Here is a 27,084-nt window from a genome sequence, read left to right on the forward strand (position 1 = left end):
AAGGCCTCCTCAGGCAACCATTTTGCCATTTTGCGCATCTTTTTCTTGGGGATGGTCTTGATCCCCATCTCCTGTACAATGTTACGAACCTCCATCCGTAGTTCTTCAGGTACTCCGTCTGTCAGATTTAATCCCTTGCATCTGTTTGTCATTTCCACTGTGTAATCATAAGGGATTTGATTTAGGTCATTCACACCTGAATGGTCTAGTGTTGATGGTACACATTTTCTTCCCAGGTGCTACCAAAGACACTAACTTTAGGAGTTCTTTTTCCTCAAAAATTGCTTTCTATTTTAAAAAGTAAGTCTTATTAATAATGACTTTCTCTGAAAGAAGCAGACAAGTTTGTTTTTATATTTTTTCCTTTTCACCAACTAGAATATAATAATAAAAAATGAAAAAAGTAAATAAATGCTTTGTAGGGAGAGTTTTCATTCTTATTCTGACTTGTTTCTAGTAAATCAGTGGAGGATTGCCTCCACTGGGCTTGATTTTACTTTAATTAATTAATATCTGGCCTATTCTAAATGAAATGGCTTATAAAAGCACAAAGTAAGATAAAGATTAAATAGATTTAAAGATGTAGTTTCTGAGGTTAATTTGGAAGAGTAACATACATGAAAAATGCCAAGAAGTATTTAAAAAAGAGGTAAAACTACACAATCAGTGTATGTCATAGAAGTCTCTTGTACTGCTAGAGTAAAAGATGGATCAGTGGAATAGCACAGATAATAGGCCCATGAATATTCAGTATATGATGATACATTATGAAGTATTATGGTGGTATCCCAAACCAGTTTAAAAGGATGGAATATCAACCCAGTATCACTTTTTAAAATTAAATAAAGTTAATATCTTCTTTATATAAATTCCAGGTCTATTAAATATTTAAAAGTAAACTGCAAATACGATTATCAGAAGAAAACAGAATGTTGTTTGAAGGTCTATGCACAATGTGAAATTAGAAGCCATAAAAGAAAAGATCAATAAATTTGGTTACAGTGAGGAGAGAAAACCACCGTCAACAAGGATTAGAAGATCAACAGCATAATAGGAGGATATAGTGAGGCCACTATAATAAGGAACCACCAGTAATAATAAGCCAATATGAAAAAGATGAGCAACCCAACAGAAAAATAGGGGAAGAACATTAATAGGCAATTAATGGAAGAATTATAAATGGCTAATTAACACATGAAAAGATGTTTCATTCATAACCAAAGAAATAAAAATAATGAATATTTTGCCTATTGACAAAGATTAAATGGTAGCTAATGTTGGTGATGTCACAGTTAGTGATAACATAAACTAGTACAATTTGTACTGAAAAGCAATTTGACAACATCTATTACAGATTTATCATTAAATTTGTATACTCTTTGACCCATGAATTCTGCCTAATAATTTGTCCTACTGATAGTCACAAAGCCAGTAAAGTTAACATGCACAAGAATTTATTTTCTATAGTATCACTTGTAAGAATGTAAATTCCTCTAAATCCAGGGTTTGGTATGTTCACCTCTGAATCCCCCTACCTGGATCAGTGCACATAGTAAGTGATTCAATAAAAATGTATTAAATGAATGAATGAGAAATGAACTACAAATAATCTACCAAAACGGTTAAAAGGAATTCAAGTACTTTAACGCAGTGTATTACTATCTAGAAATTACAAAGAAATAATTAGCTGTAATAAGATCATGTTGTCAACTAAAAGAACAACTTGTTAAGCAGTGTGTATACTGCAGTCTTATTTATGTGTATAAAATAGATATAAATATAAAACTTATGAATGTAATTTATATGTACCTAACTATATAAAATTGGAATTTATTTCAAAAAAGAGTCTGAAAAGAAACAGGAGACTATTAAATAATAGTTCCTTCTAGAAAGTAGCTTTTGGAGGAGGGGAAGTTACACATTTCATTTATTATATATTTGTACTGTTTGGCTTTTTTTCTTTACTGTGAGCATACCTAATTGTAAACAAATAATACAGTTTATAAATATCAGAGAAAAGGGAAAATGGAGGCACTTCAGTAAGATAAAACATGAAGGAAAGATAATATAAAAAATTCAGGTATTAAGATGTTACACAAATGTGAAAGCTGGAAGAGTGAACCTGGCCTGAAGCTTCCAGGGCCTCAAATCATAAGGACATTGACTTTGAAGGCAGTATTTCTGGGCCTTACTCAAGCTCAACTTTCTGGATAAGGAAGAGGATTTCTTATTTTGAGAGCCTTCAAAGATTCTTGCTCTTAGGTTGTCCTATACTAATTGTAGATATACTCTTTATAATTTCTCTAATTAGCTTCCTAAAAAATCCTAATTTCTCTTTTGGCATGGTTTTTCCTATCCTACTTTGTTAGGGACACAGAGATTAACTTCTTAAGGTTAATTATGCCCTTAACTGGAGATTTTTTTCTTTACCTTTGCTACTGGCTAGTATCTGAGTCAGTCTCACTAGTAATTAGGTGGTCTTAATGGTGCACATGTGAATGCTAAGTTGCTTCAGTCATGTCTGACCTTTTGCGACCCTATGGAATGCAGCCCGCCAGGCTCCTCTGTCCTTGGGATTCTCCTGGTAACAATACTGGAGTGGGTTGCCATGTCCTGCTCCAGGAGATCTTCCTGACCCAGGGATGGTACCCATGTCTCTTACATCTCCTGCATTGGCAGGTGGGATCTTTATGACTAATGCTGCCAGGGAAGCCCAGTGTTAATGGTAGGTACCATTAACTGAGGTACCATCAACTACCTCAGTTAAGATTCCTACATTAGCCAACATAAGACAATCACATCTCCTAGTTTTGAAGACTGTTTTGAGTTTTTGGCAGCTGAAATAATCTGTTCTATTTACCTGCCATGTTAAACATTCATTTAACAAATGTAATATTGAGCTGTATGGTTTTCTGAGCATTGTGCTAAGGAATCAATATAAGAAGCAGTCCCCAAGGGAAATAATTGTATATTATGAAAGAATTGATGCTTTTGAACTGTGGTGTTGGAGACGACTCTTGAGAGTCCCTTGGACTGCAAGGAGATCCAGCTAGTCCATCCTAAAGGAAATCAGTCCTGAATATTCATTGGAAGGACTGATGCTGAAGCTGAAACTCCAATACTTTGGCCACTTGATGTGAAGAATCGACCTACTGGAAAAGACCCTGATGCTGGGAAAGATTGAAGGTGGGAAAAGAAGGGGACAACAGAGGACAAGATGGTTGGATGGCATCACTGACTCGATGGACATTAGTTTCAGTAGGCTCCGAAGATTGGTGATGGACAGGGAGGCCTGGGGTGCTGCAGTTCATGGGGTTGCAAAGAGTAGGACACAACTGAGCGACTGAATTGAACTGAATGACATGGCCTTTAAAGATCTTTGCTAACTCACAGATAGCCTCCAGAATCATAGTGTTAGAGCATCAAAAACAACACAAATATCATATAATAATAACAGATTTAATCCTGTGTTAACTAAGAGAAGAGTAATGCTAAATTTCTTAAAATTGACAGTAATACTCTAGTGTATAACCTTTACCTTGTGTAAGAAGTCCTCTAAATTGCTCGACTGCTTTGTGAACGTCTACTTGGAAAAATTCCCAGAGTTGAGTCTTTGGAAAAATATCCTCCCAAATTACTTTTCGAATGCACTGAAAAATATTAATAGTTAGAACACATATTTAAAATCATTTTACTAAGTATTATTTAGCTCCTTAAAAGACAGGTTCTACATGATCTTCAAAACGACATTTAATTTATATTTTAGAAATTGTGTACTAAAGTGTGGTATTCCTCTATACATACTGACATTCATTTGATGATCATTTTCGATCAAAGCAGGTACTCCTCTGTCTTTGTATTTCCCTTCTGCAACGTCACAGGATAAATGCCAAAGTGCTCTGTCTAAGACCCAGGCAGGTTTTAAGTGTGGGGAATTCACAAGGTTATATGCACTTTCTGGATGTTCCTGGAGCCATCTACTATTAGCAGCTTAAAGAAAAAGGAAACATAAAGGATTATCATGTAATTAGACTGAGGTTAAGATTAAAGCTGAAATAAAATATCAACATCTATCACTCATTTTCTTATATGTTAGATATCAATATTTTATAATGATACTGTAGTAGTATGAAAACAACTTTTTGGTTGTGGTATCCTACCATCTATTTTACCATACATTTTTCTTTTCTTGTTGTAGGAGTTTTTAACTGACAGTAAATAGGATCAACACTGATTCATTATATCATCATATAACATATTTACTATTATGGTGGGAGTTAAGAAGGGTCTTGTCCTCTGCCTGTCTTGATGGTCCCTAGGAGAACAATACTTTGGAATGCTCCTTATAAACCCAAAGGACCTCATTCCCTTTATGGCAGAAAGTTACCTGCATCTTCAACTCTGGTTTAGGCTTCTCAGTGTCTGGCTGTTCAGTTGTAGGGCAGGAAAAGAACCCCTGAAATTTACTCTCCCTTGAAGCTCCTCCTTCTTACTTCTGGTCTCCTAAGTGAGAGACCTTTCTTTGGCCCCATCTAGCTCTAGATTCTGCCTCTTAACCATCTTTCGGATGTAAAATGTCATTTATATTTTCCCCCTACATATATTCTTTTGTTGTCTGAAGGGGGAGGGAGGTGAGATTCTTTCTTCTGGATCTTTAAATATGCTTGTATCTCCCCAAAGCTACGAATACAAACACACATCTTATCTAAACACAGTTATTTTCCCAAGTTCTGTAGTGTCTATTAGTATCAAGACCAAACAACCTGCATCTACTGCTTCTACTTTCTCCCCACACTCTCACTCTTCTTCCCACCGCAATCTGCTCCCTTATTCACTCAACCATCTATGTTATGGAAGCTCTACCCCAGGTGCTCTACTCCAGGCAGATGTGGCCGATATGGCAACGCCCTCTCCTCCCAACTCCTTGTCTAGGGTTAGTTTCATTCTGGGAGGCAGAGGCTGCCTGTTTCTCACTCCCTCTAGCTCCAAGCTGTAAAAGCTCTATTCCAGGTTGCAGGCAGAGAAAACCTTGACTCTTTTCCTTTACCAAATTCCAAAATGTAGGGTAACTGTCCTACTTGAGCTGTGGGGGGCCCAGAATACTGGGGCTCTACTTGCCCCCCAGACCTGGAGCTTGCTCATAGGGAGGAGGGTCCACATGGGAGGGACAACCAAGAAGATCAGAGACTGATGCCTCCTGCCTGAACACGGTCAGAATGGCTGCCCCAGGAAAAGTGGGCAGTGGCACAGGTGTTCTGCTCAAGAGGCATGACAGGCTATAAGGTTGAAGAGCTCTGCCTGAAAGGACTGAATTTATTAGGCAGAGTGAGTGGAGAACTCTGTGTCTAATGCTGTTGAAAATAACAGAGACCTTGATGAGGCGCAGTTAAGAGAATGCTAATAGCTCCATGATACAAGAAAAACATTAGAAAGACCAGAAATTTCATAGAGAGAACCAGGGAAAGAGATTGCTGAGGAGAACCCTACTGGGACCACTGGCAACTATGGGGTTTGGGAAGGCTGGATACGTGTGCTAAGCTGCACCCACTCAGGGGCGTCCTAGAAGGACATTAGACTTGAAAGCCTAATGTCAAACCATAATGTGTCTCAAACCACATACACACCCATCAACACAGGACAGAAAGTCACTGGCAAAGGGACTTAAATACAACCTCTAACCAGACACTGAGTGAACAATGAAGTACACCCTGACCCGGGGTGAGTTCTAGGAAGCTGGCATTAAAAACAAGTCACATTCACCTCTGGCAGTCTGGAAGACCTTGTGCGTGCACAAGGCTAAGGCATCTTAGCAGTGGTCAGAGAGGGACTACAAGCTAACAGTTCAGGTTTATCTTTTTCCATCCTTTTATGGTCAAACTATTTATATCTTTGCATTTAAAGTATGTGGCATGTAGACAGCATATATTTGAATTTTTTTTTTGACTCTGACAATACCTTCCTTCAAGATATTACTTTCAAGAGTCCCTAAGTCTTTGGCTTTCAAAATGTTTACTGTGATGTGTCTGAGTGTGGTTCTCTTTTGTTTATAGTTCTTGGAGATCCCTGAGTCTTAGAACGTGTAAACTGATGCTGAAGGTTAAGAGGTTTTCAGTCATTAGTTCTTCAAGTATTTTTTCCATTCTTTCCTCTCCTTCTGATATTTCCATGTCCCACATTGCACTGAAGCTCTGTTCATTTTTAACTTTTTTCTTTCTGTTCTTTACATCGCATAGTCACTGTTTACTAATCCTTTCTCCTGTCAACTCAAGTATACTGCTGAACAGGTGTAACTGAATTTTTCAGTTTGGTTATTTACTTTTCAATTTCAGAATTCTCATTTGGCTCTTTAAAATTTTTTTAAACCTATTTATGATATTTTCTCTTTATGGGATATCATCATAAAATCCTCCTTTATAGCTTTAAGTTGGTTTCCTTTAGTTCTCTAAATACATTTATAATACTTGCTTTAAAGTCTGTTTCAAGTAGGACATCTAGGACTTCTCAAAGGTGATTTCTATTGCCTGCTTTTTTCTTGTGTAAGGGTTGTACTTTGCTGTTTCTTTACATGTCTCAGTTATTTGCTGGGTATTGGTAATTAGATAATATGATCGCAGAAAATCTGGATACTGATCCTATCCCCTCCAGGTCTTTTTGGTTGCTTGTCTGGAATATTTTAGGGAAGTCTACTTCCCCACAGTGTGTAGCCTCTGAGGTAGTCTATTAAGCTGTCAAGTCTATTAAGCTATTAACACATCAAGGCTGTATATTGTCACCCTGCTTATTTAACTTATATGCAGAGTACATCATGAGAAATGCTGGGCTGGATGAAGCAAAAGCTGGAATCAAGATTGCTGGGAGAAATATCAATAACTTCAGATATGCAGATGACACCACTCTTATGGCAGAAAGTGAAGAAGAAGAAAAGGGCCTTTTGATGAAAGTAAAAGAGGAGAGTGAAAAAGTTGGCTTAAAGCTCAACATTCAGAAAACTAAGATCATGGCATGTGGTCCCATCACTTCATGGCAAATAGATGAGAAAACAGTGAAAACAGTGTCAGATTTTATTTTTTTGGGCTCCCAAATCACTGCAGATAGTTACTGCAGCCATGAAATTAAAAGACACCTGCTCTTTGGAAAAAAAGTTATGAACAACCTAGACAGCTTATTAAAAAGCAGAGATATTACTTTGCCAACAAAGGCTCATCTAGTCAAAGCTCTGGTTTTTCCAGTGGTCAGTATGGATGTTAGAGTTGGACTATAAAGAAAGTTGAGTGCTGAAGAACTGATGCTTTTGAACTGTGGTGTTAGAGAAGACTCTTGAGAGTCCCTTGGACTGCAAGGAGATCCAACTAGTCCATCCTAAAGGAAATCAGTCCTGAATATTCATTGGAAGGACTGATGCTGAAGCTGAAACGCCAATACTTTGCCCATCTGATGCAAAGAACTGACTCTTTTGAAAAGACCCTGATGGGGAAAGATTGAAGGCAGGAGGAGAAGGGGACGACAGAGGATGAGATGGTCGGATGGCATCACTGACTCAATGGACATGAGTTTGAGTAAACTCCGGGAGCTGACAATGGACAGGGAGGCCTGGAGTGCTAAAGTCCATGGGGTCACAAAGAGTTGGACACAACCGAGTGACTGAACTGAACTGAACTGCATTAAGCTGTCTGCTTCTATTGGTATCTATTACACTGAGCTATTACCCTCCTGAGCTGTTACTGAGGCTGACTGTGCTATGATTTTTTATAATATTCCAGAGCATAAATTGCACAACAATATGACCCAGTTAAATCTGGGTCCTTTGGAAGGGGTAGTCTTTGAAGCTTGTCTCTGAAGTCTGTTCTGACTGTAGGAAGGCTCTGCTTTACCGTCTCTTTCCCTGGTTCTCTCTGTTGGACTACTAGCTGGCCTATGGTATAGGCTGTTACTCTCATGAAGATACCAGTATCCTCCAGATTGTTTACCACTGCTTTCAACAGTGCTCACGGGCATGAGCTTCCCCTGCTATGTGCCAAATAAAGTTATTTCATTCTGGCTCTGTTTCTATTGCACATCTCTTCCCCTGGGCAGAACACCTGTGTCACTGTTCCACCACTGGTAGCAGAGACAGTAGCCTCCGGTTTTCTTGGCTTAGCTCTCCAGGCGTGGAACCCCAACCCCACAAGCAAGCTGGGCAAGGGCTCAGTATTCTTGACCTGCTATGCATGGGGTAGAACTTTCTCTCTATAAATGGGGTCTGGGTGGAGGAAGGGAGTCCCAGATTGCTCATCCGCTCTTGCCTAAAATAGTTTCTGCAATATAGTGCTGAAAGTGGAAAATGAGAAATGCTGGACAACTTGCCCTTTTCAACCACAGGAAGAAAGGGAGCCTGGGGTCCTTGGCAGCACCCACTAGGAACAGACATATCATCACTCTGATCTGAGGCAGTGGACAGAGGGAGTTGTGGTTCAAATGTCATAGGCTGACTACCCTTTTTGAGATTTAATAGATTTTCTTGAAAAATGTCTCTCTATATGCTGAATACCCTTAGGACAATTTTCAGAGACTAGTTTTTACAAAATAATTTGCACCAGGTATAGCTGTTTTGCAGGGTAGAGGCTCTGTGAAGCACTCATACTGCCATCCTGGAAGTCGACTTTCCCTGGAAAGTAACTTTTTAATGAAAACCTGTTTTGTGGAAAAGACATTATGATATGCAACACTTTCCAAGGAAGGTGGAAGTAATGTTCACTTCTTTTATATTACACAGAATCTCTCAAATGCTTTAGAAATAGTCTCTGACAGAGTCTGTGACTGTACCCCAAATTTTATACTCCCTTTGTCCCTTTAGTAACAGAATTCTGAAGGTTCACTGATAGACATGGCTGACAAGCAAAAGACTATACTGCAAGCTCCTTTATAGTTACGTGTGACAAGAGACAAAATCCCATCTGATGCAATGTGAGCGGAAGTGATATATACATCAGATCAGGCCCTTAAAAGACTTTACTTCCCTTTCCTCGTTTCTACTGGGTAGAAGGTGATACCAGGAACTGGAGTGGCTATGTTTGATGAAGAGATGGAAACAAAAGTACTGGAAAGCAGAGCATCATGAGACAAAGAACTCAGTTCTCTATCACAGGTGGGCTACCACACCAATCTTAGAATGCCTACTTAATTTTTTATAGAAGTAAGTATAATTTCAGTCTTACGTCACTATATTTTTCTGTCTTCCTGTTACAGCTGCCTAAGTCATATCATAATTTGTACAATTCCATTGTGTGGTTTGATAAATTTGATGTGAATAATAGTAAAAGATGTCAAAGTGGTTATCAATAATGTCAAATTTTCAAGTGAAGAATTTCGAATTCTTGGATATTAGGAAGTCTTCACTGTGAACCCTGATGCTTAGTTTTCAGGTGCAGGCAGAAACAACACACTTTAGAATACACCTACTTTGCCTAACTTTGAATTTTTATTATTATAGTTAGAGATGATTATTTATATTGATGAACTGAATCTCTGAGTTTTTAAATATCTTCATAGTTGCTATGGTTACTTGGGAAATGATTTTATGACACGGCAGAGATTTTTTTTGTTGTTGTTAAATGTTTTGAACCACCTGGAATCCCTGTTGTTTACATAAGTAAATCAGTGGTTTTCCGACTTCTCCTCTACATCACAGCAAATAGAAGAGAGTATTTGCAAGGTGCACTCTGATCAGGACTAGATGCTCCTCCAGGCCCAGCTGCAATGACAGCTGATGCTCCTGAGGATCAGCATCTGGAAACTTAAAATGTATTTTATGGAACTGGATATTGGAAAGCAATCTTAGGACCCAAAACAGGTTAACTTTAGTAATATCTGTTAACATGCAAAAGATATAATAAAGTTTTAAGAATTTACCATTAATTTTCTCTTCAAATAACATCATTTCGTTTTTTCCAAATATATGCTAGGGTACCAGAGCTATCGCTATACAGGATTCATTTGTTGTTCTGAAAAGTATTAATGCTGTAAGTTGAAATATGTCACTTTTTTCCTATGATCATACTCCTGTTTTTATAATCATTACATGTAAAATACTTACATTTTAATTATATCTTCAGTTAATACTGCTTTCTTTGAAAAAAAAGTGGTACTATCTAAAGTCATTTTTTAAATTGAAGGACACCTAATCATTACTTGTGTTTTCAAAATTTGTTATATAAAACAGCAAGAAATGAAATAATTAACATATAATATTCTCATTAAAATGAATAGAAGTAGTTAATGAAGTTCATACCAGTATGATTGTAGACAACATCAGTTATACAAAGAATATTCCATTCCTTTTTCAATTTTTGTACCAGTTGTCCAACATCAGTCCAGGTGTACTTTTTATTAGGTCTTGAAAAGTCAGGATTTAATTCTAACTGATCAGCAAGGGAATAGCACGACCTGGATAGTCCAAGAGTCTGCAGTGGGGTAAAATGAATCATGTTGTAGCCTACAACACAAGAAGATAAACAAAGACCACTGTGAGAAAAGATATGCCTAAAACGAAGTGCACACATCGCAAGGTTAACCTTCCATGCACGCATGTGTGCTCAGTCGCTTCAGTCGTGTCCGACCCTTTGTTACCACATGGACTGTAGCCCGCCAGGCTCCTCTGTCCGTGGGATTCTCCAGGCAAGGACACTGGAGCCGTTGCTATGTCCTCCTCTAGGGGATCTTCCCAACCCAGGGATTGAACCTGTGTCTCCTGAATTGCAGGCAGATTCTTTACCCACTGAGCCACCTGGGAAGCCCTTAAATTTCCATAAGTAATTTTAAATGGCAAAACAACCATGCCACAAGAGAAGGGGTTAAAGACTTGAGTTCAAATCCTAGCTGTACCAGAAGTGATTTAAGCACTTCTACTTAAATCTTTGAGGATTATCAGTTTCCTCACATACAAGATAAGGAAAATGAGATGATATATTTGAAAAAAAATCACAGAGAATGCCCAGTTACTATTAGCGGTTCAATTTATATTTCTGGAATGGATATATTTATATGTAGAAAATATATCCTGTGCAAGTACATCAGTACATCTTTCTGCTAGTTTTAATGTTCCATAGTACTTGTTTTCTTTTAGTTAAGTCAGGGAACCTCTCATTTCGTTCTTCACTCTACACTCAAGTTGAAAGTAAAAAATTAACACTATGCTTTACTTAGTAAAATACAATTTAAGTTATATTTTACTTTTGTATGTATGCCAGCACATGACTTTCACATTAAATGCTTGTTGAATTAAAATTATATATAATGATAATACATTTTCCAACATTTTAGTAGCTTACTAATTTTATATGTTAAAGTCTTAAGAGACAATAATAACCTCATTTTATCATAGAGTTCCTTAATTATTAAGGTGAAGCATATAATTTGCCATTTTTTTGGTAGGTTAAAATAGTCAAATATCAACAAGTTCAAGGCTACGGTTTTTCCAGTAGTCATGTATGGCTGTGAGAGTTGGCCTATAAAGAAAGCTGAGCGCAGAAGAATTGATGCTTTTGAACTGTGGTGCTGGAGAAGACTCTTGAGAGTCCCTTGGACTGCATGGAGATCCAACTAGTCCATCCTAAAGGAAATCAGTCCTGGGTGTTCATTGGAAGGACTGATGTTGCAGCTGAAACTCCAATATTTTGGCCACCTGATGTGAAGAGCTGACTCATTTGAAAAGACCCTGATGTTGGGAAAGATTGAAGGCAGGAGAAGAAGGGGGACAACAAAGGATGAGATGGTTGGATGGCATCACTGACTCAATGGACATGAGTTTGGGGAGACTCCGGGAGCTGGTGATGGACAGGCAGGCCTGGCGTGGTGCGGTTCATGGGGTCACAAAGAGTTGGACATGACTGAGCGACTGAACTGAACTGAACATAGAGTGCTACTTATTTATATTACTAAATATATTAAGATGTGAAATTAAAAGGATTAAAGCCTTTGCAATGTGTATCACAGATGATAATTACACTTCTTTTAAAGAAGAGAAGAAAAAAGCTGACATTACCTGATTCTTTTGCAACCATAAGTCTGGTTTCCCATTCATCAAAAGGTCCCATACACTTGGCTAAAAATGTCTGAAGAGTAACACAGTCCAAGGGTAACACATGATTATCAGCACCAACACGTAAAATAGGGTCCACGACTATGTAACCTCCACCACTTTTCTCATTTCTGAGGAAAAATACAAAATAAAAACTTTTCAATTAGTGACAGGAAAAAAAGTCTCATCTAATCATCTAACTGGAAAGTAAATTACCCCATTATAAGATATATTTTGAAGCCCATAAAATCTTTTTAAAAAGTTGCAGTGAAACTAGTACAGCAACTCTGGAGAACAGTGTAGAGACTTCTTGCAAAACTGGAAACAGAACTACCATATGACCTAGCAATCCCACTGCTAGGCATACACACCAAGGAAACCAGTATCGAAAGAGACAACGTGTACCCCAATATTCATCCCAGCACTGTTTACAATAGCCAGGATATGGAAGCAACCTACATGCCCATCAGCAGACGAATGGATAAGAAAGCTGTGGTACATATACACAATGGAATATTACTCAGCTATTAAAAAGAATGCATTTGAATCAGTTCTAATGAGGTGGATGAAACTGGAGTCTATTATTCAAAGTGAAGTAAGTCAGAAAGAAAAACACCAATACAGTATATTAACATATATATATGGAATTTAGAAATATGGTAACAATGACCCTATATGCAAGACAGCGAAAGAGACACAGATGTAAAGAACAGACTTTTGGATTCTGTGGGAGAAGGCGAGGGTGGGATGATTTCAGAGAATAGCATTGAAACATGTACATTATCATATGTGAAACAGAACGCCAGTCCAGGTTTGTTGCATGAGACAGGGTGCTCAGGGCTGGTGCACTGGGATGATCCTGAAGGATGGGATGGGGAGGGAAGTGATGAGGGGAGTTCAGGATGGGGGACACATGTACACCCATGGCTGATTCATGTCAATGTATGGCAAAAACCAGTATAATACTGTAAAGTAATTAGCCTCCAATTAAAATAAACTAATTTAAAAAAAGTTGCAGTTCAAAAAAACTGAAGTTGAAATTCAATGGAAAAGCCACACTTTATCCTTTTCCAGTCTCTATATAATGACATAAACAACTCATGCTATATCTAACAGTATTGCTTTAAGGAAAAATACTGTACTAAAATCCATTAGTAATAATAGGGCATGTAACTAAATAGAATGCTATAACCAGGTTGAATGAAAATACGAGAATATTTATGCCGTTACTTAAAATAATAATACTTTGAATATGCAATGTGGTTTACAATTCCTTCCTAGAAACTAAAGAATTATATTTTATTGCATCCCAAGAAACTCCTGAAAAAACTGCACTGCCATAGTTCATATGATAACTTATATTACAAGTTAGACAACATCAAGTTATAGAATAAATTAACTTTTTTTCATATACAGAACACCTGACTTACCCTTGAAGGAAGTAATACTGAAATGATCCAGCTTGTTGAAGATTAAGTTTACAGTATTTATCAGAATCATCTTCTCTTTCTGTTGGATTTTCCCATTCCAGGGAATGGAATTTTTCTCGATTAAATGCTTCTCCAGGAAGTGGGTAATTTGTATACACAGTAACTGCCTTTCCCTGTAAAGTTGGGCCCAATCGGAACTGCAGTTCAAACCCTAAACAAAAAGCATATTTCAATAAACTCATTGCAGGGCTTAAATTAACACATTAAAAAGATGTTTTACTTAAAGTATGAAAATAATGATTTCTCAACTATGTTTGAAAGAACTCTAAATATTTAATGCTGTTTTTGGAAGTACTTTGCATTCTAATTTCGCTGAATTTTTCATTTTAACATACAGTATACACCATGGAACTGCCTGCTCTTACTGTCCTTCCCTTCTTATCCTGGAAATTTATACTCCTAGTTGCGTGGCTACTTTGGGATATGCAAGTTATCACATGATCTCATTCCCCACCACTCCCACGAGCCCCTCACCCTCCTCCAAACCCCCACCTCCACTTCCTGAACTGACTGCTCAGAAGTGGACATCTAATCAGAGACTCACTGGTATTTTTCAAGCTGAAACAGAGAAAGTGAGTTTCCCTGTGTTATCAGAGTCTGTGATAATATGTAAAAGTTGGGAGATCACAGGACAACCATCTTACCAGATAGAGCAGGCCCATCTTCCTCAAGAGAAGTCAACCTCTAGAGGGCAGAATTCAGATTTCTAACAAGAGTCTTAAAGGCATTTGAGCCCCTGATACCAATTATTCTCCATGTCTGCTCAAATTCAGAGATGTGATAATAGAGAGTTAACAAGTGGCTGTGTGGAGCTGAGTGGTGAGGGGTGGTGAGGAACTCTGATTTGCAGTGTTTGTTGATTTCTAGAGGAAACAATCTCACCATGGTCAATATCAAGCTACCAACATGACATCACTGAACATGGACCTGGGAAGAGATACTCACCATTAGCTCTTGACAGCCAACACAAGCAACTCCAGCATACTACAGCCTCTATCCCTGCTCTTCATGGTTTAGTTACTTAAGCCTTTCTTGGAATTCTGAAAGCCAAAACATTCTCACTTTTGCCTTAGTTTGACTATCTCTATTAAAATATATCTGAGATGTCTATACTGTATTACAAGTCTTTTGCCATTGGAAGAGAAAAATTATCACATTATAGTCATAACTACTGTAAAAGAAAAATGTTTATTGGATCAAGACAAACTTTGATTATAATTATTAGAATGTGAACATTCTGACTATAGTACAGTCTGTTAGAAACATCAGGAACATAAATTTAAACATGTGTGTAATATTTAAAAATTGAGGGCAGGAGGAGAAGAGGGTGGCAGAAGATGAAATGGCTGGATGGCATCACTGACTCAATGGACATGATTTTGAGCAAACTCTGGGAGATATTGAAGGACGCAGAAGCTTGGTATGCTGCAGTCCATGGGGCCGTAAAGAGTTGGACATGACTGTATGACTGAAAAACAACATTTAATTAATAATGGGCAATAACTGATGAAGGTAGGAAAATTTAGTTTTACTGGTTACAACCTTCAAGTTTAAGAAACTTTTGGAGAAGAAAGAAGTATAGTAACACCTTAGGGACAAAAATCAGAGCAGAGTAGGGAGAAAACGAGTGACAGTAAGGAGCTGGTAGCAACTTTAAATAGGATGATTATTGAGAAGTTGAAGGGCTTGGGAGAAGTGAGCAGGTTAGCCTCATGTTTAATCATGACCATGGAGGGAAAGTGCTGACCAAGCAAAGCAAACAGAAACAAAGGACCCAGGGTTGAAGCATGCCTGGTGGTTCCAGAAACAGCAAGAAGCTCTGTATGGTTAGACTGAGGCAAGCTGGGGGAGGAGTAGTACGGTAAGACGAAAGAAAGGTAACAAGGGAGTCAGATTATGCAGAGACTTGAAGGCCACTGTAAGTATTTTGGCTTCTTCACTGACTCAAAATGAGTCACTGAACAGCTTAGAGCAGGAGTGACAGGACCTAACTTGTGAATTAAAAATATAATTCTGAAGATATCTGCTTCTGGCCATAATGGAGTAATTGGTACTATACTTGCCCTCTGCTGATAAACTAAAAGAACTAGATGAAACAGCTGTTCTCAAAAATAGGTAGAGAAGAACTGTGATGCCTGAGATTTTCTATAAACTTTTTAGCTTTCAGACTAGAGGGCCTTCCTGGGCTGTGACACAGGGAGCAGAAACAGTACTCTCACTGAGCTGAGGAGACAGAGATCAGTGCTTGGGAAGGGGGAAGCGAGTGCAATTCTCAGGGCAGAGTATGACAAGAAGGGAGTTAAACAAAGAAAGAGCTCCAGAAATTTGCCTAGAGTCATGCTGAATCTGCCTGAAAACTAAACTGTACACAAATGGGGTTTGACTACATGAGGTGAGGTTGGGAAAAGAACAACTAGTGGAAGCTGTAAATTGAACAATTCCTAATGCTCCCCCAGGGCTGGGATACATTACAATTTTTAAGCAGCCAGAATTAAGGAGACCTTGTTGAACAGCTGTTTTATTCAAGTCATGTCTTAAGTAACAGGGTTAAAGTGGTCCTAGAGTACAAACTAATATACATCTATCCTATTAAAGCTTAAAAACAAGCCTCAAAAGGATTAAGTTGATCCACAAATAATGTAAATGACTTCTAAAATAAAATTCATCACTCCTTTAAAGCAAGAAAATAATTCAGAGAGAAAAACAGAACACTTACAATGTCCAGCATCCAATAAAACCTGCTAAACAGAAACAGGAGGTAAGGGAGTTGATCACACAGATATCTGGAATAGGGCATTTCACACAGAGGAAACAGAGATCTAAATGGCTTGCAACCTCCGCCTCTGGCAAAGATGGAATAACAGGGGCTGGATTTACCATCTTCCCCAAAACTTAAAAGAAAGAAACCAACAGTTAAAAAAAAAATCAGACAAAATATATGAACTGATAATTTTTCAAGTCCCTGACATCATGCAACAAAAGTCAGTGATCCCTGAGAGATGGACAGTAAACAAGATGAGCCTTATAACTGCCCTATCTTGTAAGAGTTTACAGGTCGGGGCACAGGGAGAAGGAACCCAGGCAGATCTCAACTGACTTCCTGTGTTGAAGAGATGGAACTAGGAACTTGTGGAGATCAAGGCAGCTAGAGTTTTCAGATGAAAGTAGTGGGTGAGGAGAAGAAAGCTGCACAGGGAGAGAATTCCAGAGATCTGGAAAAGGTGTTCCTTGAGTATTCAGAACAGTACTAACCAGTGCATGTCTGGGAGGAAAAATACCTGAGACCAGGAACAGAGTTTGTTCTCACCAGCTAGACTGAGAAAATTCACAAGGCAGTGGGTAGAAAGTTCAGAAGGATCTTGCTTCAGGAGTGGGGAATAATGAGCCTGAGATAGGGCACAGGTCTAGACTGGCTTAACAAAGCATAGAAGTAAAACTCAAAAAGAGTAATATTTCCAAGTAACTTAACTTCACTCAAGAACAAAGGCCAAGAATATTTATATGAATCCCAAAATACCTATCACTCAGCAAGGTACAATTAATAATGTCTGGCATCCAAACAAAGATTATGAGACATACAAAGAAGGAGGAAAACACAATCCATGAATGACACAGATGTTGAACTAGTAGACAAGGAAGGGCTTCAGTTATCAAAACTGTTTTCCACATGTTCAAAAAGTTGGGTCCATACATGGAAAATATTAAGAAAAAATAAAAAAGATCCAAATTAAGCTTTTAGAGATTAAAACCACAACACCTGAGAATGAAAAATACAGGCAACAAAATTAAGAGATGGTGAGACATGGTAGAAAAAAAAGATTAGTGAATTTCAAGACGCAGATGAATAGAAACTATGTCATTGGTGGGACTGATGTTGAAGCTGAAACTCCAATACTTTGGCCACCTGATGCGAAGAGCTGACTCATTTGAGAAGACCCTGATGCTGGGAAAGATTTAGGGCAGGAGGAGAAGGGGACGACAGAGGATGAGATGGTTGGATGGCATCACTGACTCAATGGATATGGGTTTGGGTGAACTCCGGGAGTTGGTGATGGACAGGGAGGTCTGGTGTGCTGTGGTTCATGGGGTCGCAAAGAGTCGGACACGACTGAGTGACTGAACTGAACTGAAAAAGACACAAAGAGAGAAAAAAGAACCTACAAAATTGAAAAAGCATCAGACAATTCAAGTGATTTAACATAAACGTAATTAGAGTACTCACAGGAGAGAAGAAAAGAGACAAATTATTTGAAGAAATAACAGGTAAAAATTCCCCAATTTGATGAAAAAAAAAAACTTACAGATCTAAGAATTTAATATTCTTAATCCAAGAAATATGAAGAAAATGATACCAAAGAGCATCAGTATCAAACTGCTCAAAACTAGGGACAATGAGAATATTTTATAAGCAGCCAGAGAGAAAAAGAGTATGTACAGAGGAACAGGGAAGAGAATGACAGCAGATTTCTCATGGGCAACAGTGCAAGAAAGAAGACAGCAGAGCAGCATCTTTAACAGTTTTCAAAACTTATAACAGTTGGCCTAGAACTGAAAATATATTTCACAAACAACAGTGATAAGAGTCAGGTTTTTCACTGTCAGGGAAAGATGTTATAAATAAGCAAGGGAGACAGATACCATGAACCCTGCTATGGTGATATGATATGCCATGGTGATATGATATGATATGGTGATATGATATGATATGCTAGGCTGGATGAAGCACAACCCAGTAGAAATATCAATAATCTCAGGTATGCAGATGACACCACCCATATGGCAGAGAGCAAAGAAGAATTAAAGAAGAGCCTCTTGATGAAAGTGAAAGAGGGGAGTGAAAAAGTTGGCTTAAAACTCAACATTCAGAAAACTAAGATCATGGCATCTGGTCCCATCACTTCATGGCAAACAGATGGGGAAACAGTGCAAACAGTGACAGACTTTATTTTGCAGGGGCTCCAAAATCACTGCAGATGGTGACTCCATGAAATTAAAAGACACTTGCTCCTTGGAAGAAAAGTTATGACCAACCTAGACAGCATATTCAAAAGCAGAGACATTCCTTTGCCAACAAAGGTCCATCTAGTCAAAGCTATGGTTTTTCCAGTAGTCATAGATGGATGTGAGAGTTGGACTATAATGAAAACTGAGAGCCAAAGAATTGATGATTTTGAATTATGGTGTCGGAAAAGACTCCTGAGAGTCCCTTGAACCGCAAGGAGATCCAACCAATCCATTCTAAAGGAAATCAGTCCTGAACATTCATTGGAAGGACTGATGCTGAAGCTGAAACTCCAATATTTTGGCCACCTGATTTGAAGAACTGACTCACTAGAAAAAACCCTAATTCTGGGAAAGATTGAAGGTGGGAGGAGAGGGGGACGACAGAGGATGAGATGGTTTGATAGCATCACTGACTCAATGGACATGCGTCTGAGGAAGCTCTGGGAGTTGGTGATGGACAGAGAAGCCTGGCGTGCTGCAGTCCATGGGGTTGCAGAGTCAGAAATGACTGAGCGGCTGAACTGAACTGAACTGCCAGTGATATGAATCAGAAATATGAGTTAAGAACTGCCATTTATTTATATATAAAGAATGTCAGTTTGGTTCAAAGCAAATCCTGAAGTAGAGAACATGTAGATATATTTCAGTCAGTCTAAAATCATTCTTTGGAAGAAATAAATCTCTCACAATGCTGTTTGACAGGTGGTAAATTCTACACCACAATATTAAACACTGGTTAAGCTGGGAAAGATTGAGGGCAGGAGGAGAAGGGGACGACAGAGGATGAGATGGTTGGATGGCATCAGTGACACAATGGACACGGGTTTGGGTGGACTCCAGGAGTTGGTGATGGACAGGGAGGCCTGGCATACTGCAGTTCATGGGGTTGCAAAGAGTCAGACACGATGAGTGACTGAACTGAAGACATTCTCTGTGAAGAAAAGAAACCAGTGGAAGATGTAAGAGAATGCTGGACTCTTCCAGTTTATTGTAATCCAATTAAATACTTCTATATTTGCCAAGAGAAACATGAATGTTCTGTTTTAAATCCTGCAATATGAATAATAAGAGGGAATAGATGTTCTAGGAATTCCTAGAAAAAATTATAATTTATAATTAAGTGATAAGTACTGTTAACTATATTCCTGGATTGGACCAAAATATGGATATAAATTTACTCATAGTAGATGGATTTGACAAGCAAGAAATAAATTATTCAAAAGGAGTTATCAAGTAACTTGGCCAAAATTAAGGGACTCACTTTTACTTCTCACACTACACAGTGAAACTAATAATTTTTTCCAAGTAGCTACATGTGTAAATTTTTCTATAAAGCAATTTGGCACAAATATACTAAGAATATTAATAAAGTTTATATTATTGGCTAATAATTTCATGAAGACATGTATGTTCTAGGCAATTAATCAGTGATGTAAACATGTTGCTGCTGCTAAGTAACTTCAGTTGTGTCCGACTCTGTGCAACCCCATAGACGGCAGCCCACCAGGCTCCGCTGTCCCTGGGATTCTCTAGGCAAGAACACTGGAGTGGCTTGCCATTTCCTTCTCCAATGCGTGAAAGTGAAAAGTAAAAAGTGAAAGTGAAGTTACTCAGTCGTGTCTGACTCTTAGCGACCCCACGGACTGCAGCCCACCAGGCTCCTCTGTCCATGGGATTTTCCAGGCAAGAGTACTGGAGTGGGGTGCCATTGCCTTCTCTGGGATGTAAACATAGACCATACATAAAGATGTTCATCACAGTTTCATTTATTATAATCAAACTCACAACAAATTAAATATATAATGATTAAGAATGATTATATAAATCATGGTACAAATGGTATTCTGTAAGCAGGAATATTATAAAGCCACTACAAATCATATTATCAAGGGATATTTAATAATATGTTACTTTCAATATTTTGTTACATTTTATGTGTCTACAGAGATCTTCTGAAATCCTTTCTGGGAAAAAGTATGATGACATACGGCAATAAGCAGGGAGATGGAATTTACACATCATAATACTATAAGCAGGTATTAAAAATGTTTAGACAGTATAAACCCAATTTTGTTTTGAAACAAAAAGCATAGAAAAAAGACTTTTACACCTTTTTACAATTTTGTAATTGGGAAATATAATTTTTATATTAGAACTATTATTATGAAGAGATAGACTGAGAAGTAAATTGCCCAAAGGATTAAAATATGAAGTTTTAATACTTAAGTGATTTTGAGAACTACATTTCCAAGAATGATTAAGTTTATTACAGAAGTAATGGTGTCATTCTGAAGTACAAATATCAGAGATCAGCAATCTGGGCACAGTTAAACAACCTGTCCCCTATTCAGCTTATACAAATATTGTTTTTATAATTACACAAGGATTCAGAGAACTTGTGGTACAAAGGCTAAACTCATCCAAAACCACTAAAACAGTATTTGGATCAGTGGTCTACCTTCAGAAGAAAATGACAAGTATTCTCCAAATATGAATATTTACTTATATAATATACATTATGATAATTTAATAGATTATATAATTGTAAAACACAAAATAAGGACAAGATGTAAATAAAATAACAATATTTTAAATAATTAATTTTATTTATTAGTTAATGGAACAAATCTTTTAACTCTCACTAAAAATTAGTATTATCTCTCACAAAAGTAATGTGATTAAATACATTTCATTAATTTAAAAAGTCCTGGTTTAATATTTTGTGATAAAGTAATTTAAAGTCCTGTTTATTTAGTTTATTTAGTGATCTCACATCTAAAAAAAAAATGTAACACAAAGATACCCAAATCCTAATGGATAAAGTTCTTGGTAGCTATGTTTACTAATCCATGATCTTAACTTTTCAAATCCACTCATTAATTATGCAAGTATTTTTTGTTGAAATGTGCTTGTAAATATAAGTATATATATACATATATTTCCATGACATATATCAATTGTTTTTACAAGCTAAAGAGATGTCCCATTTTATATATTAAAGAGGTGATCTGAAAACCAACTAAAATTCTTTATTGGGTAGATTGCAAACAGATTTATTGGGTAGATTTCAAAGAAAACTTTGTTATCAGTTTTTAAAGTAAGTAGATATTCATTTATATGGGTGAAATCATATGATGGAATTGTTACAAAAAATACATATTTAAAATGCTCTCCCTGTAGCAAGGGTTGGTAAACTATACCCCCTATCTTTAAATAAAATTTTATTGGAACACACCATTCATTTATGTATTATCTATGGCTGCTTTCGCAGTACAACAGTTGAGTTGAGTTGCTGCAATTGAAAGCATGTGGCCTGCAAAGCTGAAAATATTTGCCACTTGAACCTTTATAGGAAAGAAATGTGCTGATCTCTACAGCATCAATTTCCAGCAAAAGCAGTTTACTTTCTCATTCATGTTTACCTTAGAGTTAGACTGTGTTTAATTTTTCTGAGAATATTTTCTAAGTACACTATAGAAAGCTACATGTCATTTCTGATAAGGACAAAAACAGCAAATTTCAAACTCTCTACCTCATCTTTAAGTTTGACAACCTCTTGAGGTAAAACAGAAATTTACGGTTACACTGCTTCTCATTACAAAGTGTGGTAAAGATTCTACTATTTAAGATAATATAACTGGCATATCTACCTAACCTGGCTTAGATAAAAGTATAATTCATGGCAACATACCATGTGACACCGTGACTGTCAACCTCTTGTAGACCTATAACCTCCACTTTTTCCTCAGAATATATCTTTTTTGTTTATAACTCAACTGACATATGAACCAAGAGCATCAATATCAATCATATATTAGCAAACTTTAATTATTTTTATTTTAAAAAACTTGTTTTGGTTGTACCACACAGCTTATGGGATGTTAGTTCCCTGACCAGGGATCAAACCTGGGTCCCTGACAGTGATAACACAGAGACCTAACCATTAGACCACCAGGGAATTTCTCTTAATTCATTTTAACTAATCAAAATAGGTAGAAACATAGACAAAAGGAAAGAGAGAAGAGAAAGAAAATGAAATTCTATTCTTTTTATATCCCGATAGGCAGTACATACCCAAAAGGGTATATATAGCCACTCTGTAACCTCTAATCCATATTCTTGAAACTAAAATTTTTATATACAGTAAATGAAACATCAGAATACCTAGAGTATGTCAGTTTCCATAATTAATAGCTCAGTTTGCTAAAATTAGCTTAGCACAGCAGTACATGATGTGGCTATCTTATTCCTCACACACTAGGAATACTTTACTCAGATTAGCCATTTCCCTCTTGCAGGCAATGAAACTAGGAAGGTGAGAAATTACACTATTACTGTAAACTAAGTTTTTCTACATCATTCCCTCCACTCAATTTATAGAAACTTGACTCCTAATTATGGAACCTTTATAAATGTTTTCTTTCAAAACAAGTAAAAATTGAAATTTGACCAACCTACATAAAAAATGCAAGAATCCCAGGTTTGAGAAATAATGACTTTTACTCATTATTCTACCACTAAATGAGAAAGGAAAGACAGGGAAAGGCTAATTACTTGGTCTTGTACTTGTTAAATCAGAAGAATCTATGGAGATGTTAGCCTTGAAAATGAGGAGGAATCATTTCTTAGGGAAAAGTGAAAAGGAAAGAAAAATGAAGAAGGGCTTGGTGAAAGAACCAAAATTTGCCAGAGCTTTTCTTTACACCTAATTGGTCACCAAGTCCTATGAATTTTGAAATGTCTTATACTGTCCCCTCTTTTTAAAAACCCTAATGTAGTTAAACGAGACATGTTTGTAAAATAGTTTTCTACATGATTTCTTGCCTCCAGTGTCCCTTCTCTTCATCTTTCACAGTACAATTATCTTCTAAAATAATACAGTGAATCATTACTGCACAAAAAATTCAACATGCTCCCATTTATATTGTTTGGATGAATTTACTGGCTTTAATCAGAGTTACAGGGTCAACCATATTATTCAGAGCTCTTTCTTCAAACAGCTAGGCTAGCTTTAACTGGCACTTTAATAGTGACCACCCAGCAAGGATTTATTAGCTGTTGTACACTGCACTACATCTGTAATACTGTTTCTATCTTTACAGATCTTAAACTATAGTTGGACACTAAGATTTTAGACACTGCTATACCGTTAAGCACTTGACTGTCCTGTGCCCACTGTATAATCAGAAATTATGGAAAGGAGACACCAACAAATTAAGAAAAAGCTTCATGGAGGAAGCAGAATTTTAGCTGAACATTGAGAGGGAGGCAACACATAAAATGATAGTAAAGGAATTTAACAGACACAGAGGAATCTGACAGGAGTGGAGGAGTAAGAACAGGCATAAGAAAAGCCACTTGGAAGGGAATTAACAGGGGAAGTCTAAAGATGTAGAATACTAATAATGACGAACAATGAGATAAAATCTTGGCTTGGGAAAGTGGATCCCATTATAGAATCCTGGAAGCCAGGCAGAGCTATTTAAACGACACTATAAACATCAATTAATAAAAAGAGAAGAGATGACATAAGAAGATTATTTCAGCATCCATATACAGGCATATGGAAGAGACAGGCAGGCAAGAGGAGACATTTGGAAAGAAATTACAGGGTTTAAAGAGAAGCTGTAGTTAAAGAAAAGAAATTTCAAAGAAAAGCACAAAGTTTCTAGCCTTGTAAACTATGAAACTAAAGTAAACGGAAAAGCTGAGAAGCAGAAACGTGAGAATTGTAAGATGGTTTTGGACATGTTGCTACTAAGTCGCTTCAGTTGTCCCCGACTCTGTGTGACCCCATAGACGGCAGCCCACCAGGCTCCCCCGTCCCTGGGATTCTCCAGGCAAGAACACTGGAGTGGGTTGCCATTTCCTTCTCCTATGCATGAAAGTGAAAAGTGAAAGTGAAGTCGCTCAGTCATGTCTGACTCTTAGGGACCCCATGGACTGCAGCCTACCAGGCTCCTCCGTCCATGGGATTTTCCAGGCAAGAGTACTGGAGTGGGGTGCCATTGCCTTCTCCTTTGGACATGTTAGATTTAAGCAAAAAAACTGGAGCTATCCTCAGACTCTTCCATATCATGATACTGGGATGAAGGCAAGAATCCAGGGTAAGAATTGACAGATACAGTGATCTAGCCTTCGTATCTATTGGGGGCTTTAAAACCATTTATTATTAATTTTGAGCCTCAAAACTCAGCAGTGTAGAAAAGGGGAAATTAATATCTTCACATCACAAATAATGTTTAGAATTAATGTGACTTGCCCAAAGTCAAATGCTAGCTGCAGAGTCAGGACAATTCTAGCTCTCTACTCTTGCCATTACAATCATTTGCTTCTAAGAAGCAAGCAAAGTTTAAGGCCTTTCTTCCAAAAGGAGTCATCAGTATGGAGGCCACAGCTGAGGCCATGAGAATGTATACTTCTTTGAGGGCAGAAGTGAAAAAAGAAAGGACTCCTTGAAGATACACATAATCAAAATGTGGAAGAAGAGAGCTCAGCAAAGACACCACCAAGTTGACAGGAGTACTCAAGAGGATGGGGGGAAAAAAAAAATCAAAACCAGAAAACTGCAGAGTCAGGAAAGCCAAAAATGGATAGTACTTAGTGATCTTAAGTTCAGCACTGGAGTTGGAAGAAGATGAAGATTTGCCAGGGAGGAAACATATTTGACCGCCGAAATTAAAAAAAAAAAATTAGCTCTTGAGAAATTCAGAGGAAAATTTTCTTCAAAATGTTTACTACTATCAACATCCATTTGGGAGGGTGAGAGAGGTGATAGCATTTTACTTTTCATACATTAAACTTCTACTTCACAAGTTATATTAACATAAATGAGTGTGAAATGTTTTTTTTTCAATGTTGTAAAATATAAGTCTAAGAAAATAATGCATCTATTTGATTAGTCTTATATAATTTGATCTTTTAAATCACAGCTAGAATATATTTCAACACAACCTAATCAATTATTTTGCTTTTAATTTGGCAAAAAAATTTTCAAGTTTTACCTTCTCCACAGTTGGGAGGCTTTTGATAAACATAAATAATAGTTTACTTTTTGCTGTGATCTATTTTGCTAATGCAAATGTCCAGTAAAGGAAAAGAGTGAGAGCTATAAAACAGCAAAACTACAGACATACCCAAAGGAAAATTACTTATGAAACAATTTGCCAAATTTTAATAGTAAATGCTAATGGAAATAACACTGTCAATCTTCTGATTATAAATGCAACTTTTGTCTTGAGTGGAAGTTAGCAAGCTAAGTAAAGTGAATTTTTTATCCTCACTCTAACATGACAAATAAAACTTCACTTTCATTAGTGATATTTTTTAAAACACAGAAATGTCTTCACACAAATCAGGTTTAGAAAAGTCCTTGGAAATTATATCTAAAAGTTAAAAAAATTTAATGATAATGAATTAAAAATGTAAAAGACACAGAGCTAATCAAATGACTTGCTACTGACCTTGTTCAAGTCTGAAGAGGGTCCTTTCCAGCTTTTCCATTTCGTTCAGTAGTAAAATCCTAATCTGTTTACTGTGTCCCATTTTGGCTTCTAGAGGATTTGAAATCTCTCAGAAGAATTAACAGAACTCCGAAATCGAATGAGTTGCCCCTATGAGACGAAAATGGAATTAAGATAAAGAAAATAACTATTATCTTAAATTCTCTAGGGCTGACAGCCACACACTTACATGTTCAAAACGTGTTTTTAACCCTATCAGATAATGAATCTTATAAATAAGAACAGAAGAAGCAAATTGAAAAGTTGTTTCCTCCCTTCGAGCACAAGACCACGGTAAAAATTACAATATAAAAAAATGAAGTATTTTCATAGAAAAGCAATACGTTTTGGAAAACCTGAGGTTGGGTAGGGGGTAAAATTCCAGCCCCAAGCCAAATGACTCGGAAGGCTTCATATGGCACTTCTGCTTACAAGAGATTAGCCTGCTCAAAGATAACAGGTGGGAGATCTCCCCATTCCCAAATTCGGGTCGGAAGCCACCAATGGGGAGAGGAGAACAGAGGGAAACAGTTGTTGCCCCTGGAATAGCTGCCGTGAACACAGAATGTACAGACAGAGCTATAGATAGAAAGAACGCATTTCCCCGGGAGGCCGGCGACATTCCTAGCACTTACACCGAGCAAGTTACACGTGCGGCTTCTGGGACACTGCAGGACCCGCGACTCCACTGTTAAGAGTCGGGGGAGGAGACTGGAAGGAAAGCTAGAGGGGAAAGGCAGGCTGCCCAGGCGCAGAAGGAGGCTGCTGACAAGGAGGGCCGGGCGCCGTGAAGGGCAAAGGGAGGGGCGGCGGCAGCCGGGGCAGGGCCGACGCCGCCGTGTGAGTGGCAGAGAGCTTCTCCGTGACTCCACCTCGCGCCGGTCCCCGGGGAGACCCTCGACTCCCCCCGGAGCCTCAAGAGCACACAGCCGGGTGGGAGCTGACAGGTCCCCTCGCCCACTTCCGGGAGGCTCGGCACCAGCTCTCCGGGACCGCTAGTCTCGCGAGAGTCCAGTTGGTGGTGGCCCGGGCC

The 27,084-nt window shown here is 37.8% G+C and overlaps 1 protein-coding gene across 6 annotated transcripts in view; it reads right to left on the minus strand.

Annotated features, from left to right (window-relative positions):
- The window catches only part of AGL (amylo-alpha-1, 6-glucosidase, 4-alpha-glucanotransferase), an 81,959-nt gene extending 55,865 nt beyond the window's left edge, over window positions 1-26,094 (minus strand). For 3 of the 6 annotated variants that reach the window (XM_068966387.1, XM_068966386.1, XM_068966385.1), the window contains exons 1-6: window positions 26,013-26,094; window positions 13,486-13,696; window positions 12,020-12,186; window positions 10,268-10,471; window positions 3,809-3,990; window positions 3,539-3,650 (exon numbers count right to left, since the gene is read on the minus strand). In XM_068966387.1, the coding sequence (XP_068822488.1) occupies window positions 3,539-3,650; window positions 3,809-3,990; window positions 10,268-10,471; window positions 12,020-12,186; window positions 13,486-13,696; window positions 26,013-26,094 (958 nt within the window). The remainder of the gene's footprint in view (window positions 1-3,538; window positions 3,651-3,808; window positions 3,991-10,267; window positions 10,472-12,019; window positions 12,187-13,485; window positions 13,697-26,012) is intronic. The other 3 variants (XM_068966390.1, XM_068966388.1, XM_068966389.1) reach the window with 2 other exon arrangements.
- Window positions 26,095-27,084: the final 990 nt, after the last annotated feature.

This window comes from Capricornis sumatraensis, chromosome 2, assembly GCF_032405125.1.
Source record: "Capricornis sumatraensis isolate serow.1 chromosome 2, serow.2, whole genome shotgun sequence".
In the NCBI taxonomy this organism is placed as follows: domain Eukaryota; kingdom Metazoa; phylum Chordata; class Mammalia; order Artiodactyla; family Bovidae; genus Capricornis; species Capricornis sumatraensis.